General features: G+C 31.0%; 1 protein-coding gene across 3 annotated transcripts in view; it reads left to right on the top strand.

Annotated features, from left to right (window-relative positions):
- The window catches only part of LOC111416763 (semaphorin 1a), a 511,810-nt gene extending 495,022 nt beyond the window's left edge, over positions 1-16,788 (top strand). Inside the window, exon 11 of one of the 3 annotated variants that reach the window (XM_023048857.2) lies at positions 15,213-16,788. In XM_023048857.2, the coding sequence (XP_022904625.1) occupies positions 15,213-15,215 (3 nt within the window). In that variant the 3' untranslated portion in view covers positions 15,216-16,788. Of the gene's footprint in view, positions 1-8,303 lie in introns of all 3 variants that reach the window. The other 2 variants (XM_023048856.2, XM_023048855.2) reach the window with 2 other exon arrangements.
- Positions 16,789-17,758: the final 970 nt, after the last annotated feature.

Genomic DNA, 17,758 nt, shown 5'->3' with positions numbered 1-17,758 from the left:
CGCAATGTAATCTTCAAATTGGCGATATTTTGTTTCTTTTGGCGATTTTTTGTTTATTCTACTTCACACGATAGCTAGAAGTGTATATTTTAAGAAGGTCATTAGTCATTGTCATTAGATTATAAATTTTGGATGAGCAGAACGGCCGTAATCATGGTTACCGTGAAAAATGATGTGTTGTAAAAGATGTATTTTGAAACATAAAGAATTAAAAACACTTCATATAGGTGGTCAATACGTGCACTAATATGTACATAATTAGTACTAATATGGACATACTCTGGTATAAATAACCTTAAACAGTTTTGCATAAAAAACTAATGAAGATATCTAAAAAATCGAGATTCTAGACCGAAATAACCCCTTAAGAAAAAAAAGCGTTTCCCGTTTCTTGAAGCTAAATTGTCATTTGGTGCGTAGTGCTTCACGGATGGAGAAGTATGTATTGTTGTGGTCGATCCGAGATTTCATCCGCCAAATTGTGAGCCAAATTGTCATTTGGCTCAAGCGCGTTATCTAAAATAAGAAGCGTTTTCGGCGAAGATTCTTGTTTTTCAAAAAACGTCGTACTAGAGAGGCAAAATCATTGTGAGATCATTCTACGAATACTTATTTTGGTTGTTAATGCTTTGTTTTAATTTTTGTATAGGAGTGGAATATAAACATTTTTAAATGCGTTTAACTCTAATTTTGGATTCTTTTCTGCCTTGTGCTTCTTGCTCTTCTCTAGAAACGGAACAATCCTCTTTTATTAGTATTGGAGATTTAATCGGGGTTTTCTTCACGTTAGGGTTGTCAGTTCAATTTTTACCTTAAATTTTTTAAACTTGCTTCAAATTTCTTATTGTTATATATTTTGAAAAAGGAAAGCTTTTGTTGAATACCTTCTCTCTAAATCTTCTTATACCATGCTTGAAGATACTAAGGGTATAAAGCAGCTTCCATCTGCTTATTTAACGTTCTTCCAAGAGTTGAGATTAGGGACTGTATTATGTACTCCCCAATTGCTTTCTCTGCTACCTCTATGATATTGTTCTTGGCCTTTCTCCAATTACTTTCTATGTCGTCCTTTCCTACCACAGAATTTTTGTTTATTTTATACTCCACTCTTGTCTGGTAAAAATTCCTTATCCATTCATCTTGCATTTATTCTATTCTATACATTATACAGCGTGTCCCGTATCTTCCGCATCAGAGCATTATACGGTTGTAGAATACATTATTCTGAAGCGATCTTTCTAATAAAATTTTTTCGAAATGTTTATAATAACCGCACGGGAACTGTTTAACGACGACCAATAACGGACAACTTTGATTAATCGAAAAAGTTTATTTCTCTTTCCATGACGAATTTATTGGTGAGTACACGTGGGAAACGAGTTATCATCGGCGCAGCGGACCGGCCGAGGGTGGCACCGATTACCTGAGTCTGATTTGCGATCTGCTGATTGGACGAAAAACAGTTCCTTTAAACAGTTCCCGTGCGGTTATTATAAACATTTCGAAAAAATTTTATTAGAAAGATCGCTTCAGAATAATGTATCCTACAACCGTATAATGCTCTGATGCGGAAGATACGGGACACGCTGTATAGCATACATTATAGTGTTGTTATTTGGTTTTCCCCAAGACAAGTCTTATATCTAGTATTTGTGAATCTCTATTCGTCAAGAGGTAATCTATAATTGAACGTGTAGTTTGAAATCTAATATTTGTGCTCATCTCTATGTTTAAAGAAAGTGTTATTTATCCAATATTTGTTTTGTGAGCAGAAATTTACTAAAGATTCGCTATTCTCGTTCGCTACATGTTTGTTAAATCTCTGCTTTATTCCAGGTATTACCATTTTCCCTACTTGTGCATTAAAATTGCCAAATGTAATAACCACTTCGTCTCCTGGTACTGTATCAACTATTTCCTGTAGTTTTTCGCATAATTTTATTCTGACGTCCTCCGGTTTGCAATTTTCTAGATCGTATTTATTTACAATTGGATATACCCTGGATATTTTGAGTTGCTCTTCCATGAAACATTAGTCTCACGCCCTCTTTTGCTGTAATATTCCTTTCTACTCCACTGTATATCAAAAGCTAATCGCCATCCCACATTTGACTTTTAGCATCGTTTCCTGCAATGCACATATTTCTATATTTTTATCCTGCAGCTCTTTTTTGATTTCCTGATCTCTACCATTTAATGTTCTTATATTCTATATTTCTTATCCCATGTTTAATTCTCCTGCCGGTATCGTCACCATATTATCAGTCCTATTTCGAGGCATTACATTAGTTTTGTAAGCAATGTATGGGTAGATTACTAACATCCCTGACAGACACTTCTCTTTTATCCGGGCTTTGGACCAGCAACAGCATCATCAAGCTACTTACTCAATCCACCCTCCGGTGCTGCAGACGGAGTTCTGCAATAATGTTTGCTATCAATAACTAGATGAAAATATATAGTCAATAAACTAAAATTTTTTCGACCAGTGTTAAAGTAGAATTCCTAAACAACCGGCTAACATGACCTTTACTAAAGTAACTTTAAAAGTTATAGTCAAGCTGTACGTTTATTTCTTTTCATCATTTGTTTTTGCCTTCACTTTAGCTAGTTATTTCAAGTTTTTAGCTACGACTTGATATACCCAATTTAATGAAAATTAAATCAAATATTTATTAGAATAAGACAAGAATAAATAATTTGAGTAACATTCATATATTTCTCTTATTCAAACATTAAATATAACAAATATTATATAAATGATTTTAATCCATCATGGTAGAAATTTGAATAACTCTTAATCCTAATTTGAAAAGTGTCACAGAAACAGGACTTCTAATGAAGTTCAACTCGAAACTTCGTAGTGGAATTTCATTAAATTTCTCGATATGTCCAGGATGATTGAAACTCAACGCCTCAGGCTTTTACTTAGAATCGGTGAAACATTACATTTAGTTGTAGAACTAACTTGACCTATAAAATGACACCTCGCAATATATGCCCAAAATTAGGCGTAACTTTCCGTACTACTATTGTTCTTTTAAAATATGACGTCATTTTTTAACGTTTATCCAAATGAATACTGTGCATATCCTTTAGATTCTCGTTGGTGATAATATGTTTATGCGATTTCCTCGAAGCACGACAACTCTATTTTGTGAGCTGTTACCTTAATCTATTATAATCTTTCTGAAACATTTAAATCCTGATATTTGACCCGACTGGTGTGAATTGATATGATATCGTTTGTTAATATCACCAATATTTCTTCTTTGTTTGCAAATTCCTAATAGTTCTTCGGACTTCTTGGTTTACTTATCATTTCTGATCTGTCCACTTACCGTAGGAAGTAATTCATAAATCATTCTAAACATTATCTGGGCTAACTTTTGGTCTCTACTCTCTTTGTAAATGCAACTTTACAATGCTTCTTATTTAATTCGGCGTTACAAATCTAATGTTAGTTTTTTCAGATTTCACCTTACTTCCGAATTGTTCTTGTTTGATGTTTGTGGAGTTTTTACTTCTATCTGATACTTAGTGCAGGTCCGGCTTGTGTCGATAGGCTACATCAACTCGTGTATTTCTTATTTGTGTAACTAATCTCGCTCCTGTCTCCATTTTTTATTAAGAAACTAAATATGGAACGATAAAGGTTTTAAGTTGTTCAGAATAATAAGATACAAAACCTTCCTATGTGATCCTCCTAATTCTTATATAGATTTATATGTCACCCAAATTTTACTTTTATTTATATAATTGTTGCCACGTCGTATCTATGCACTACCAACCTCACCCAAATTAATTTTAATTTTTTCATCTTTTCTCCAGTAACTTTCTAAGTTATATCAAATATTTGTTACTGAAAGATAAATTTTAATTATTCTTACTAAATATTCACAGTGTTGACATGAGACTACTTAACTATATTAGGGAATTTGAGGTTTCCTGTTCGAGTTTGAAGTTGAGTCCCAAGCGACAAAGTTTTGAATAATTGCTTCAAATGTTCTGTTACAGTAACAATTGACATTTAAATTGCTTGCCATTGACAAACATGTTAGAGAATTGTGTTCAGGATAGGATTTTGAGAGAACACATCACTATCCCAGAACATGATTAAATATGCAGGGGTAACAGTTCGGGGACATGAACGCGATTGAGTATGTATCAATTAAGAAAGTGATTTAACCAGAGAAAATATCCAACAAATTATCTTCTCTTTATTTTATAAAGAGCTGCCAGACCTGCCAGTATTACCTTCACAATCTATCATTGACTACTCGTCATACTACATATGAATATTTTCATGATCTTACCCAACATGCTTCATACACCACTTTAAAGAAAAATGTTGCAGTTTCATTATAATATCAAAATATATAAATAATCCTACCAAGACATATTTAAATGTTATACTTGACGCTCATCATTTGAAAATGTCTGGAAAATATAAAAACTTTACTCTTACATAAAAGTAACATAGAGAAACATAGGAGTATTCTCAGATAGGGGTAATACTCTATGTAAGCAACAATATATTGTTTAAACAATATATTGACAAATTGTTAACACAAAAATGAACTAACATATATTATGTTACATTACATGATCTTCTGACAAAAAATCAGATCATTGTCAAATGAAGGGTTACAAAAACGAAACTTTACACAAGATTAATAATATATGTAAGGGAAAAGATGACGCTTCAATAGTTTATGATTTTTGTGATTTGTATCTTTAACGGTGATCGTTATGTTTGAGGCCGTTATGGATTATGTATTTCTGATCATCTTGAGTACGTCCTGTTTGGGCTCCATTCGGTCGCCTTTGCGTTGGAATCAGCTGCCGCTATAATCTTGCCTTTGGTTTTTCATATCATGTCCTCAAACAAGTCCAATTGCTATTCAACAACACTGCTCCATCTTGCTTATCACTCACATATTAGGTTCCTTCATACTTGCACCATTTGCGCCACATTCAGGGATAACTTAACTTTCATTAGCAAGTATATGTATCAATGACAAGTATATTATTTAAACCTCGTCGCTGCCACCGTGTAATTTGCCGATGTCATTTCTCTGGCCAGTTTCATAATACAGCGCTTAATTTGTTTTAATGCCGTAGATGTCAGCTGTTGCTAGAAGGTTTTATTGGACCTTCTATATTAGGTCCAATATAAGGGGGAAACCATATAACGATAACATTTTTGACCTTGACCTTATTTTCAAGGTCATATGAAGATCACGACCAATTTTTTAAATGGCACCTTATGTTTTTGATTGCAAAATCTGAATCTATCTTTTATCTATATGGATAAAAGTAAAATAATTTAAAAAAAAATTACCGTGTACGTTGTTGCCAGTACGAAACATCTTTTGTAGACAAAATCTAAATAATTCTTTTATTCAAATAGTTTTAAATATTGTTTATTTATAAAAAAATGATTAAACTATACTACATATTAATCAACAAGTATAAAATTTATAATAAATGTTCAAATATTTCCCCACCCACTTCAATACATTTATTAACCCTTCTACTAAAACTTTCTTTACATCTTAAAAGGTTTTCTTGGCTACTATTTCTGCATGCATTTCTTACCCGCTCTTTCATGTTTTCTGGCGTAGTCGGTGCTTCGCGATAAACATTATCCTTAAGGACGCCCCACTAAAAAAATCAAGAGATGTTAAATCAGGTGATCTGGCAAGCCAGGAAATTGGACCTCCCCTTCCAATCCATCGTCTAGCATAATTCCGATCTAAAGCTTCACGTGCAATATGTGAAATATGTGCTGGATACCCTTCATTATGCACCCACATATTTTGTCTTTCTTCCCTGCTCAAATCTACAAGTAACGTTGGTAAGACGTCATCTAAAAAATTTCGGTACTTCTCCCCATTCAGCATACCGTCAATAAAGTATGGACCGATCAATTTATCACCAATTATGCCACACCAAACATTAACCGACCAAGGTCGTTGATGTTCTACTTCACGCAACCATCTCGGATTTTCAACGCTTCAATAGTGCATGTTATGTCTATTGACTTGTCCTTTGTTTGTAAAAGTAGATTCATCCGAGAATAGCACGTTACCAAAGAAATTGACGTCCAACCGCATTCGTTCTTGTGCCCATTGACAAAATATTAATCGATTTTCAAAATCCCCTCCATAAACCTGTAGATGCAATGCAATGTGGTATGGGTGATACTTGTTGCGCTTTAATATTCTTAAAATACTGGTCTTCGATATTCCGGCGTCAATTGCAAGTCGTCGAGTGCTAACTTGAGAATTTACCTCAACGCTAGCTAATACCGCAATTTCCTTTTCTTCCGTTGTTACTGTTGCTCGCCGAATTCTTTTTCTTGGTTCCACATTTCCAGTGTTAGTGAAATCATTCACAACTCTGTAAAAGGTACTTCTCGAAGGCGTATTTCGACCAGGAAAACGTTCTCGATACAAAGCTCTATAAATAAAAATCATTTCGACTTTTTCTGCCACACTTAGAGTATCCATGATTTAACGACTTAGTTTAAACACTTTGCCTTAATGTAAAACGATGGAATGAATTCAGAATTAGTTGCCAAGCAGTTTTTATGCAAATTCAGTTTTACCTGTTATATTTTAAAATAATTCAACCAATTAAGTCTCTGAAACCGATGTTTTGAAAATGCCGACATAAGCAGTTCCACATACTCTTGTGTTTTATGCGTTACCCTATTATCAAACTGAGACCTTTTAGACCTCTTTCCAAAGGTATTTCCGACGAGCCAGGTTACCCGATGTACCTCTTCTGGATTTTTTTTCGTTGAGCATTCTTAAATAGTATTCTAAGAATTAAGAACTAAAGACAATGTATCGAAGCGGGTAGGAAAATGTTTTTGAAATTGATTAAAATTTTTATGCAAAATGAACCGTTTTCGAGATAATCGCTTGTCTCACGTTAAATGGACCACCCTATACATTTCAACATAGGTGAACGTTCTATGCCCTGTTCATCTATCTTGACAGTCACCATTGGAAGCTATGTCCTACCTGAAAGCATTGCCAGTTCAGTTTTCTGCATTTCGACCTCTATTATTATTCAGTAGATTTTGAATAAAATTATACTGAGATGATGTATATGTTTAATTTATTTTTCTATACCAGGTTTCGGGCCCTGCCCGTTATCAGTAAAAATCGTCAGAAAACCTTTACAAAAGAAAAACATACATTTATGAATAGATAGTGATAAACTAGAATTATAATTAAAGAAAGGTAGTTGTCGATTGAATTGTCACTAGTTGTCACAATATTATGTTTTTACTCTTTATGATCAATGCAAAATCATCAACATAGGCTACCATGCTTATACTAAATTCCATTCACAGCATAAATCCCAGTATGTGTCTCTGAGGCACACTATTGGTTATTTCAAAAACTCGATCATTTGGGGCTCTTATTTATCTTTCGAAAGTTTAATTTTTTCAGTTTTTTTCAAGTTTTTTTATTTCTTCTACGATACATTCACCTTTTTCTGAAACTATGCTATGCTTGGTTAAGCATGTCTGTTATCTATCTCCCTTATAAATTTATCTCTTATTGGTACTTCTATCAGCTTGCACATAGTCGTTTCTAGACATATTGATCTTAATTGTGTTCGCCTTTAAATTTGATGAATCGATTGCAGCTAAGTTATCGTTGATGAAGTATTTGGATTCATTTTGAACCATTTTCGCACATGGTGCTATCCTTTATCAATTTTTCGTACATTTTGACGTTTTGAACAATTTTCTTTGCTTTCTACGTAGCAAATAAATGTTGTTAGATTTAAGGTGATTATGAAGGTAAGGTTGTAATGGATTCAAGAAAAAGTAGTATAGTTTCAGTGTTAAGAAAGTTCATAATATTTTACAACAAATACCGCAGATGATATAAAATCATAATAATATTATCTATCAGCATAAGAATCCTGAATTTTTTTACTACCAGAATACTTCGTCTGCTACTAAAATGTGGGATTCGAAAATATTTACTCAATTGTGCAGTTATGCGACTTCTGGTCAAAAAACTGAAACCATGGATCAGTAAACACTATCACTTATCTTTTATTTTCTTCTATCTTTTGTAGTAATTTTACAACTTATTCAATCTCCAAGCTTATTTTGCATTCATTATTATTTTATTATTTTTTGATTGCAGAATGTTTTTGGTGCTTAAAATAAGTGTTAGACGTAGCAATACTCAAAAATTGTAGTAGATGCTTGCTTGTAATAAAAGTCGTAGAAATTAATGTAAGTTTTCTGCACGATACGTAATTTTCAGGGTGATAATTACAGGCGAGGAGATGGGTTTGCGACTACCCGCAGCGTGAAGAAGGTGTACCTCTGAGAAAACAGTGAGGAGGGTGGCGTCGTCGGCGCCCGCAGCCTCGGCAGGCCGCGACCCCCGCGGTCCGGGCACAGTGCTCTACCCACCAGCAGCGGTTCCTCGAGCTCGCCATCGCCGCCCTCCTCGTCGCCGTCGCCCACACCGCCACGAACCGCCTCTTACATCTATCGCGCATAGTTCGGACGACGGAACCAACAGGACGTCTTCGTCATCTATTTGCGATGAGTGTCACCCGCCACACAACTATTATTTTTGGATGTTACCTTTATTAAAAATAATGCGAGTATTTACGAAAACGTGTTTTACCTTTTAAAAACGGACTTTCAATTGTAACTGAAGCGTTAAGAAATGATTTAAATTTGATTGATGGATTGATGATGATCACTTTTGAGATAAATATAGGGAGAGTAACAAAAGAAGTGTAGGGTGCGCTAATGTAGAAGTGGTAGGGCGAATTTTTAGATACAATACATACTTGAATGGAAAAAAATGGATACATAAATTATAAATAACTCCAAAAAAGTAACGATGGTTACTTCGTTAATAAAATAAAGATTACTTTTTTATGGGTAAATTAAATTTTGTGATTTCCAATAGGTATCATTCAACTGTATAATAGATGTTTCTAGTCTATTTCAATAAACTTATTTTAAATTTCAATTACTTTGTGTTAAATTAACTATCCCAGAAAAAATACAACAAAAAAATAATTAATCTAAAATGTAAATATCATTCAATAATCTGTTATATCGTTGAAATGGAAAAAATAATTAATCACAAAAGAAATTTCCTTTAAAAAAATATCTTTATAAAACAAAAATATAAATATATACATAATTATAAATATATACATATTAAAAATAGGATTTTTTAAGTATTTCAAATAATAAGTGCTTCTTATGGGTGTGTTAGATAAGGAAGTCCGTGTAAACAAGAATTAAAAAATGAAAAAAAAAATCAAGAAATAAAATCGATAGATTGTTATGAGTTAGCAAAACATTGTGATTAGAAATATATGATATCCTTTAGCCATAACGTTATGATATATTGTTCCACTGAGTCTTTGTTATCGATGATATATCTCCATATTTTATTGAGAAGAAAAACTACTAAAAAAAATTACCAAAGCTAGGTGTATTTTGATACATGCCCTTTTTCCTCCTCGTGTTCGTTCGCTCCCCGCAAACAAAACGATCTATATATAAATATCAAAAAAGAACGCAATAAAATAAAATTCAAAATGTCTTAAAAGTTAAGTGCACATGTATCAAGATACCGCTACGACGACGACGTTTAATTAAATTGTAATGATAATGATGATGACACGAAATTCGATTTTGTACACACAAACACAACACACACACACACACTTTTCTAATAATCTGAATGTTTAGGCTTTTAACTAAATTAATGAAAAAAAAAGTTATGATGATGAATGAACCGTGTTATAGAAATGTATATAAGACTGATTCAATATTTAAATGTCCAAAAACAAAGAAAAAAGCGAACTAAAAAGGATTTTATAAACTGAAAATAAAAAAAGAAAACAATAAAAAAGAAAACGACTATGAAAATTCAGTGCTGAGTAAGTTTTTGGAAACAGTACAAAACTTCTGGTTAAAAATGGACGATAAAATGAAAAAAAAGAAAATAAATTTGTTGCTTCATCAAATTCCGTCAATTAATTTTTGACTTAAATTTCTTATTCCGTGGACGCGACAATTTTTGATATAGTAATTATAAATTGTAACGTATAAGATTTTTCCACACTTTTTCAAATGACGTTTCTTGCGCATCTCCTTAAATTTAATTTTTTTTTTAATTAATTAATTATTTTTTATTATTATTATTATTATCTAAGATTTTTGAATGCTCTCTTTTTTTACTTTTATAATTTATCTTTTAAGTGTTTTAAGTAATAATTATAGTTTTTAATGATAATGATAATTTGGTTATTCCAAAGAGAATTGTGATTTTCGTTGATCTCATTCGAGTGTAAATAGAAAAAATCACGAAAATCGCAAAATAAAACCAACCAAAATAAATATAGTACATTTAAGATTTTTTTTTGTTTAATCATTAATTATAGAGTGGTTCTAAAAATAGTGAAGGAAAAAGAGTCATAACTTGGTTTACGACTTTTTATTTTATTTATTAGTTTTTAATTTCAAATTTGAAGATTTAAACGAGTATGATATGGCATGAATCAATTAGAAATGGGTTTTATAACTAGACAAATTTATTGATATCTCTGTAATTAATACTTATTTTAACCATGATTAAAATTGCAATAGTCATGTACAATAATACGTGAAAACAAAACTTACTGAATGCTAAGTTAACCATGAAGAAGATCAGTTAAGAATTACTTGAATTAATTTTTATAACAAACGTTATTTGTACGATAAAATACCCACAATTATAATAGTTTTTGGTAAAACTGAATTGAAATTTTCTCTGCCTTTTCTATTCTCACATTGATTCTAGAAAATATGTCACCAGCACTTTCTTTGCTGAATATTCCCAAGTCCACAACGATAAATCTATAATTGACACCTACAATAGATTATCCCACAATTAATAGCTTGAATTTTCGGTACATCAATACCAGCAGAGAGGTTAGGAATCTTCCATTTTGTCCAAAAATGATTCGCGATGTTGGTCAGCGTCTTGCAGACCATTTCTTCATTTTCAACTTAAAGTAAACTTTTTGAAAATGATCCCAAATCAATTAATATATACCATACACTAAAATTCCTATCATGGTATTGTGCATTAATTTTGGTTGAAAAACTTAAAATAAATGGATTTAAAAGACAGATATGGAAAGGAATGTAAATTATACTTCAAGATGCTGCTATTTTTTAAAGGTACTATGAATTGAAGATTTGAAAGGTAACATTACGAGCATTAATGAAGACCTAGATTCTGATATGAACCATACATTCATATAAATACATCTTATTATTAATAGTTTCATCTCTTACTATTGGAGAATCTTAACGTAAAAAATTTAAGTCTCACGAATCAAAATAAAAAGAAAAAAGTAATATGGCGAACAACTATTTATTGGCAAATAAAGTGAAAAAATGACCACAATTTAAAATAATGTAATCGCCCCATTGAAATAATTGAACCTTGAGTGTACAAAAATGGGCAATGTGTGCTTCTTCTTGTTTCTTCTTTTGTAATACAGCCCGGCCATATCTTTTTTCAGCAGTTGACTGTCTCGACTGGGTCGTTGAACTCCAGCTCTAATCCCATGTGATTTCCTCTCTGCACCCCACAGCTTCTTATACAGTCCAGCAAAGAATAGCCATAGTTGCTCAAGCGATTTTCATCTTTATGGTTCGAAGAAGCCTTTTGATTATGGTGTTATCCGCCCTTGTTTCAATGACGGATGTCATAACCGGTTTACAAACATCTTATAGATCCTCACCATCTTTTTTCAGGTCCCTATTGTCCTGATCTATATTACGATTGCAACCGCCAGTTTTCACTTCCTTGGTTCTTTGACTATTGTTAGGAACTGCGTTATCTACACTGAGATTTTCATATTATACTTCTCGGCCATTTTCTCGAATTTAAACAATTATCTTTACTTCGTCTTTAAAGATTAAGACGCATCGTCTGCGTAGCATATCTTGTTTCTTCAATTATTTCATCCTAACTGTTATAATCAAAAATTTTCAAAGAAGCAAGTTTAATGCAGGTTCAAATTTTCTTAACGTTCTTGAGATTTAGACAAAATTGTTCCATTTACTTAAAAAGTTTTATGATTGAGACACATCCAAATTTTGAAATGCCACTAATGCCATTAATTAATAATTTTTGTGTATCAAAGTTTTCACAGTTGCTATTAGATACAATACTTGGATGCGGATTAAAAGTGGATTAAATCTTTTATTTAGTCTAATGTATGAATTTGACTAAAGTCTTTATTCAAACAATATGAGGTTGGATTTAAATTTTCAAACATTTCTAATCGTTTAATTTTAGCTGGTTATCTTAAGAATTTCATTAGGATTTACGGATCCTAGCCTTTATAAATAAGCAGTTGCAGAGGGTATCAAATCGGTAATATTAGTAGTGTACCCAAATCATCAATATGATTCACAAATTTCGCAAAATTTTCTTTGATGATAATAAAATTTCAATAGAATTCTTGAGCATATTAGATATGTTTTCTATTCTATGCTCTTTGTTCACTTTTTAATATGGCTAATTCAAATCAGACGTAAGAATCGTCGTAAACATAAAATTGGTTGTTCTTTAAGCAGTTATCTCTAGGAAATTTAACCATGACTCTTCATCAAAATCTCAACAGATCTGAAACCACATGAAAATTAACACAGATTATCCGCAATAAATGTTACAATTCTCTATAAAAGATTATTTAGAAGTTACATATTAACATTTCTGATAATTTAAACAATAGCTATCATTACTTTAATTCAACTTCAACAGTTTTTGTATTTTATTTGTGTGATGCAAACAGTTTTGCTTATTATCTTCTGTATCAGAAAGTGGGTCTTCTAGTTAAAGTGTTCGCTTTATAACGATTTCAGCAGTTATTAACTGCACTCTCAATTTATTACCAAAGTTCAAAAGATTCATTTTTGAATTGTCTTTGAACGCTTGGAACGCAATATATGAATTAACAGATGAGCCATATGGACTTTTTAAAAACATTACATTGGCCATCAAAATCTAAATCTAAATCTACATAGCATTCTTCATCTGTACTATTCACGTCTAATACATTACAATTTCTTCTTTGCCACTATTATAATTACTATTGGTATTCTGGTGTATAGAAGAAATCAAAATATATGTTAAGGCCATTGTAATTATTATTAGATATTTTTAGATTTCACATATGTAAACTTTTCGACTTTGCAGCTTTCATGCAAAGTTTTTCATTGCTGTTTGATACAAAGATTACCATTTTAGATTTTTCCACCAAATATATAAAATTTGTAAAGATACCTTAATAGCTCGCTTGCGCATCATCCGATTATCTTGATATACACGCCAATAAAATAAAGTTTTCTGTGACTATTTGCCATTACTATAATGTAATAACTATGAACATAAAACCTCTCATGTGTCTTTAACTGATATTTCATTGGCAGTAATGGGAATAAACTATAAATTTTTATGAATACATAATATGCAAGACTAAGACTAAAATTCTTCTGACAGTTGATCAACGCAAACTTAATTGCACATGGAAGTTCTTGGTTCTGGTTGGACATCATTCCGAACAAGGTCTTCTTTTATGGTTTTCGTCACTTATTAAAAATTCCACAATATCATTATCTTAGTTGACTGGTTTGACATATATAGCGGTAAATTTTGATAAATTATCTGCCTTAGTCGACCACAGTCTATTATATTGTAGGATACTTTATGGCATTAAGACCTTATTATATCTGAGATATGGGAGACCTCCATATTACACCTAATCTACATCATTAAGTTGTACCCACATAGAAATTAAATCTCAATCTTGAAATATTACTTCTTTTATTAGTCATCAATTACTGCTTCTAAGTTTTCTATGAATAACCTCGTTTAAGTCAACTCATAAGTTAAGCTATCTATTAATATTATTGATATCTACTAATTTTTATATTTATTTGGACGCTAATCTGAGGATTAAAAAACATGTTGGTGAACTTCTCCAACAACTATACTCAACAATTTATACTTAACTATATTCCAACAATTCTAACATAAATATTTCTAATCAACTATTAAAAGTCCCTCTTTCTAGCAATCTTGTGTTGTACATGTTGATTTGTGGCGGTATACTTTAGTTATGCATTGTGCTTTGGATGTTGCCCAGATTCAACGAGTGCAATTTTTACCTTCGATATTAAGGGATGACTCAGCAAATGTTGATCTAATCTTAAGTTATATGACAACTCCTAATGAAAATAGAAATGGGGTTAGATGAATGTTAGGCGAATAATATAGTGGACACATGATGTGTTTTTTGTAAGTACTTACGAAAATGAAGACTTCTTATATCTTTCAAAGAACTGCCAACCTTGATAATTTTATCTGCAGTTCGCCAAATTAAGAAGACAGAAAACTGGAGATGACTTGACATTAAATTTTCCATTTTTGCAAACATTGGCAGAACATTGCTTCAAAAAGTTTTAAGCAAATTTTTATTTTACATAAACATTTTTGAATTAACATCAAAATAAGAATTGTTTGAAGTAGTGACCTGTAACTATTTGATATTATATAGCTCGATTATTTACTTAACATGTTATGCAGACATTTTTGGGATTTTAAATCTTGAAGAACTAGAAATGGCACTTAAATGAGGAGACTTGCCATTAGTTTCTTCTACCTAAAGAGAGATATATAGAAGATATTCACCATAATCAACCGACATTAAAAATTCAATCCTTGCTGAAACATGACATTTTTTATATTTTTGCTGAAACTTTTAGATCGAAGTAAGATAACAAGATAAACTATCCCCTTCAAAACTCCCATGTATACGCCAAAAGTCCCACACCAACAGTACACAACAGTATACAAAGATATTGGTATCAGCTGAAAGATAGTTATAAATGTTAAACATTTAAATAGTAGCTGCTAGATGCTTGTACGAATCGAATGAGACCCCTAATATAGTTTTAAAATTTCATAATTTATATCAAGAATCAGGACATCAAGAAAGGAGTTAAGAAAATTTTGCCCAAAATTTTTTCCAACCCTAATAAATGATATAAATTTATCTCAAACCCAACCCAATAAACTTATCTAAACTTAATAAGCAAAATTTGATTGAATTAAAATGTTTTTTGTTTGATATTTCAGTAAAATGAAGAATTGAATGCCTAAAATCATACGCAGAAAAATAAATCTTCAAATCATCTACAACCTAACCCATTAATAATAAAATAAAAGTAATAAAAAATAAACATGTTATGATATCTTCAAATTCTTCAATTTTTAAGAAGCCACTCTATATAATGTACATTATTTTTAAGTTTCCTTTTCCTTTTAAATTTAAACTTCCCCTCCCATTAACACTTTTAACTATTCCAATAAACTATTGTGTACGTAGATCATATAAAATATACATAAATATATTTATGATGACAAACTACATGTAAAAAGTTGTAGATATAATTTTAATAATACCTAGTCAAGTTATATGATAATATTTAAATTCGTATATATTTGGCACACGTATTAGTTTTTAGTTCCCAGTAGTTCGTCGGATAATTCATTTCTTTTTATAATAATTTTTTAATTTAAATAGATCTCTTTTTAATGGAACGAATAGATCCGCTGTATTTTACTCGAAAAGTATATATATAATAATTTTATACAAAACCAAAAAATACTAATGATACGAGAGATTATATTTAAAAGGTCATATTTAGTAGATTTATAATGAAACAGTAATAAAAGCTTCTTCCTATGCGACGGTGCCCCGCGATAGACTGAACATGTTTAAGGTGAAGTCACGCGAGGATTTTGTTTTTAATTTATATCGTAAGGCTGCTGCCAATTTTTTAAAAGAAACCATAATTATATACCGAATAGATTAATAAAAAAAAATGAAATAGTTATTAGTTTTTAAGTAAGTTTAAGAGACATTTGCAAAAATTTAAATAAAAAATGTACCGACACGAGACATAACATACACAATTTATAAAATACATTTTAATAAAAGAAAACATTTGATTCCGGTTTTTCACCGAACTGGATGTTCGCCTAAAAACGCCTTTTGTGCATATAACGTCGTAACTCCGATTGTTCGTTCGAAATTTTAAATAAAAAATAAAACACGATCGCGACAAATGGTTTTTAACATTCCATAAATGCATTTTAATAAAAAAAGTTTATTATTGTATCGTAAAAAAGTGAAAAATAAGAAATCGTTTGTCTGAATAAAGAAAAAAAAAAGAATTATAAATATATTTGTCAATACTTTTAGAAGTTATCGTAAGGAAGATTTGTAATTCTAAAGAAACTAAACATAGACTTAAAAAAGCTGCGATTGTCAGTTGTATTAATGATAAGTAAGCCTTTTGCAGATGTATTATATTTAATACCGTTAAAATTATGCAGTTTGTCCAGAAAATGACGGTTAACTGTCTTGTATAACTTTGTATTTTTAATTGATTTTTGTAATAACAGCGTAATTTGTAAACTTTTAGATGATTAACTTAAATTATTTATTTACTTCTGGGAAGTATACTACATACCTTTAAGGCCGCTTTCTTTTCTATGCCATTTGTAAACGACACTTTTGTATATTACAAACAATATTTAACATTTATAAATTATTCTGGGCAAAGTGTATTATATCCATTTAATGATATTGAATTTAGACGACACAATGTATTCTTTGAATAGAAATAAATAAAAGGATTATATCAAACATTATTATTATTTTATAATATACCTAAGATATTTTAAACCTTCTTCTATTCATAGAGATATTTGATGACATTACCAATATTTTAAAGCCATTTAATGACGAGTTATTGTTACGACTTTTTAAACAAAACTCTACTATTATAGGCTATCTCAGAAACTATAAAAGATACGAAAAAAGTAGGTGCCATGTCCCGGTCTCTTTTTTCGAGACTAATCCAATTCCGCAAAGAACAAATCTCTATCTTCTTTTGTTTTTAAGTTATAGCCGAAAAGTCAAATTTTAGCGATTTCAAAAAATGCTCATATTTCGTTTATTTTTCAAATTAGAGAAATGTGGTTAATACATTCTACAGGCACTTTTTTGAGTGAAACATAGCTGATAATTTTTGAGATATAACATAAAGTTGTATTTTTTTAAATACAAACTATAGTTGATTATGATGTTATTGAAAAGAGCATATTTTTAGCTTTCCAATGATGTATCGCACGCATGATGTATCTGCAGAAAATAAGCGTTATTCTTCAATTTGAAAATATTAAAGATTAAAATAAAAATTTTTAATTATAGTAGGCGAGGAAAACGCTAAATGCTACTTACTTAGTTACTATAGCAACGTGAGTTTACTTGTCATTTCATTCATGAATTTTACGAAACAAGTCTCCCGTTTAAGAAGTTCCGCATTATCTTTAAATAAAACGATAAAATTAAATATAGAATATATTGGAGTCCGCTTTGAAGATGATACATAAGTCTTCATATCCCCATTCAAACGGTGTTTTAATGGAAAGTCCGCTTAAAGTTTATGATCCCTAATGTTCCTCTATCTCACCCAATTTCAAAAAAAAAAGATTGCTGATATCAAAAACTTCTAAATCTTATGTTTGGGGAAAACTGGGAAAATACTACCGAAGATTTCATTCATTGATTCCGAACTGTTCTAATCTTACAACCAGTAAGTTTAGTAGAAGAA

This window comes from Onthophagus taurus, chromosome 7, assembly GCF_036711975.1.
Source record: "Onthophagus taurus isolate NC chromosome 7, IU_Otau_3.0, whole genome shotgun sequence".
Lineage (NCBI taxonomy): Eukaryota > Metazoa > Arthropoda > Insecta > Coleoptera > Scarabaeidae > Onthophagus > Onthophagus taurus.
This window is presented reverse-complemented; position numbering and strand designations above follow the sequence as displayed.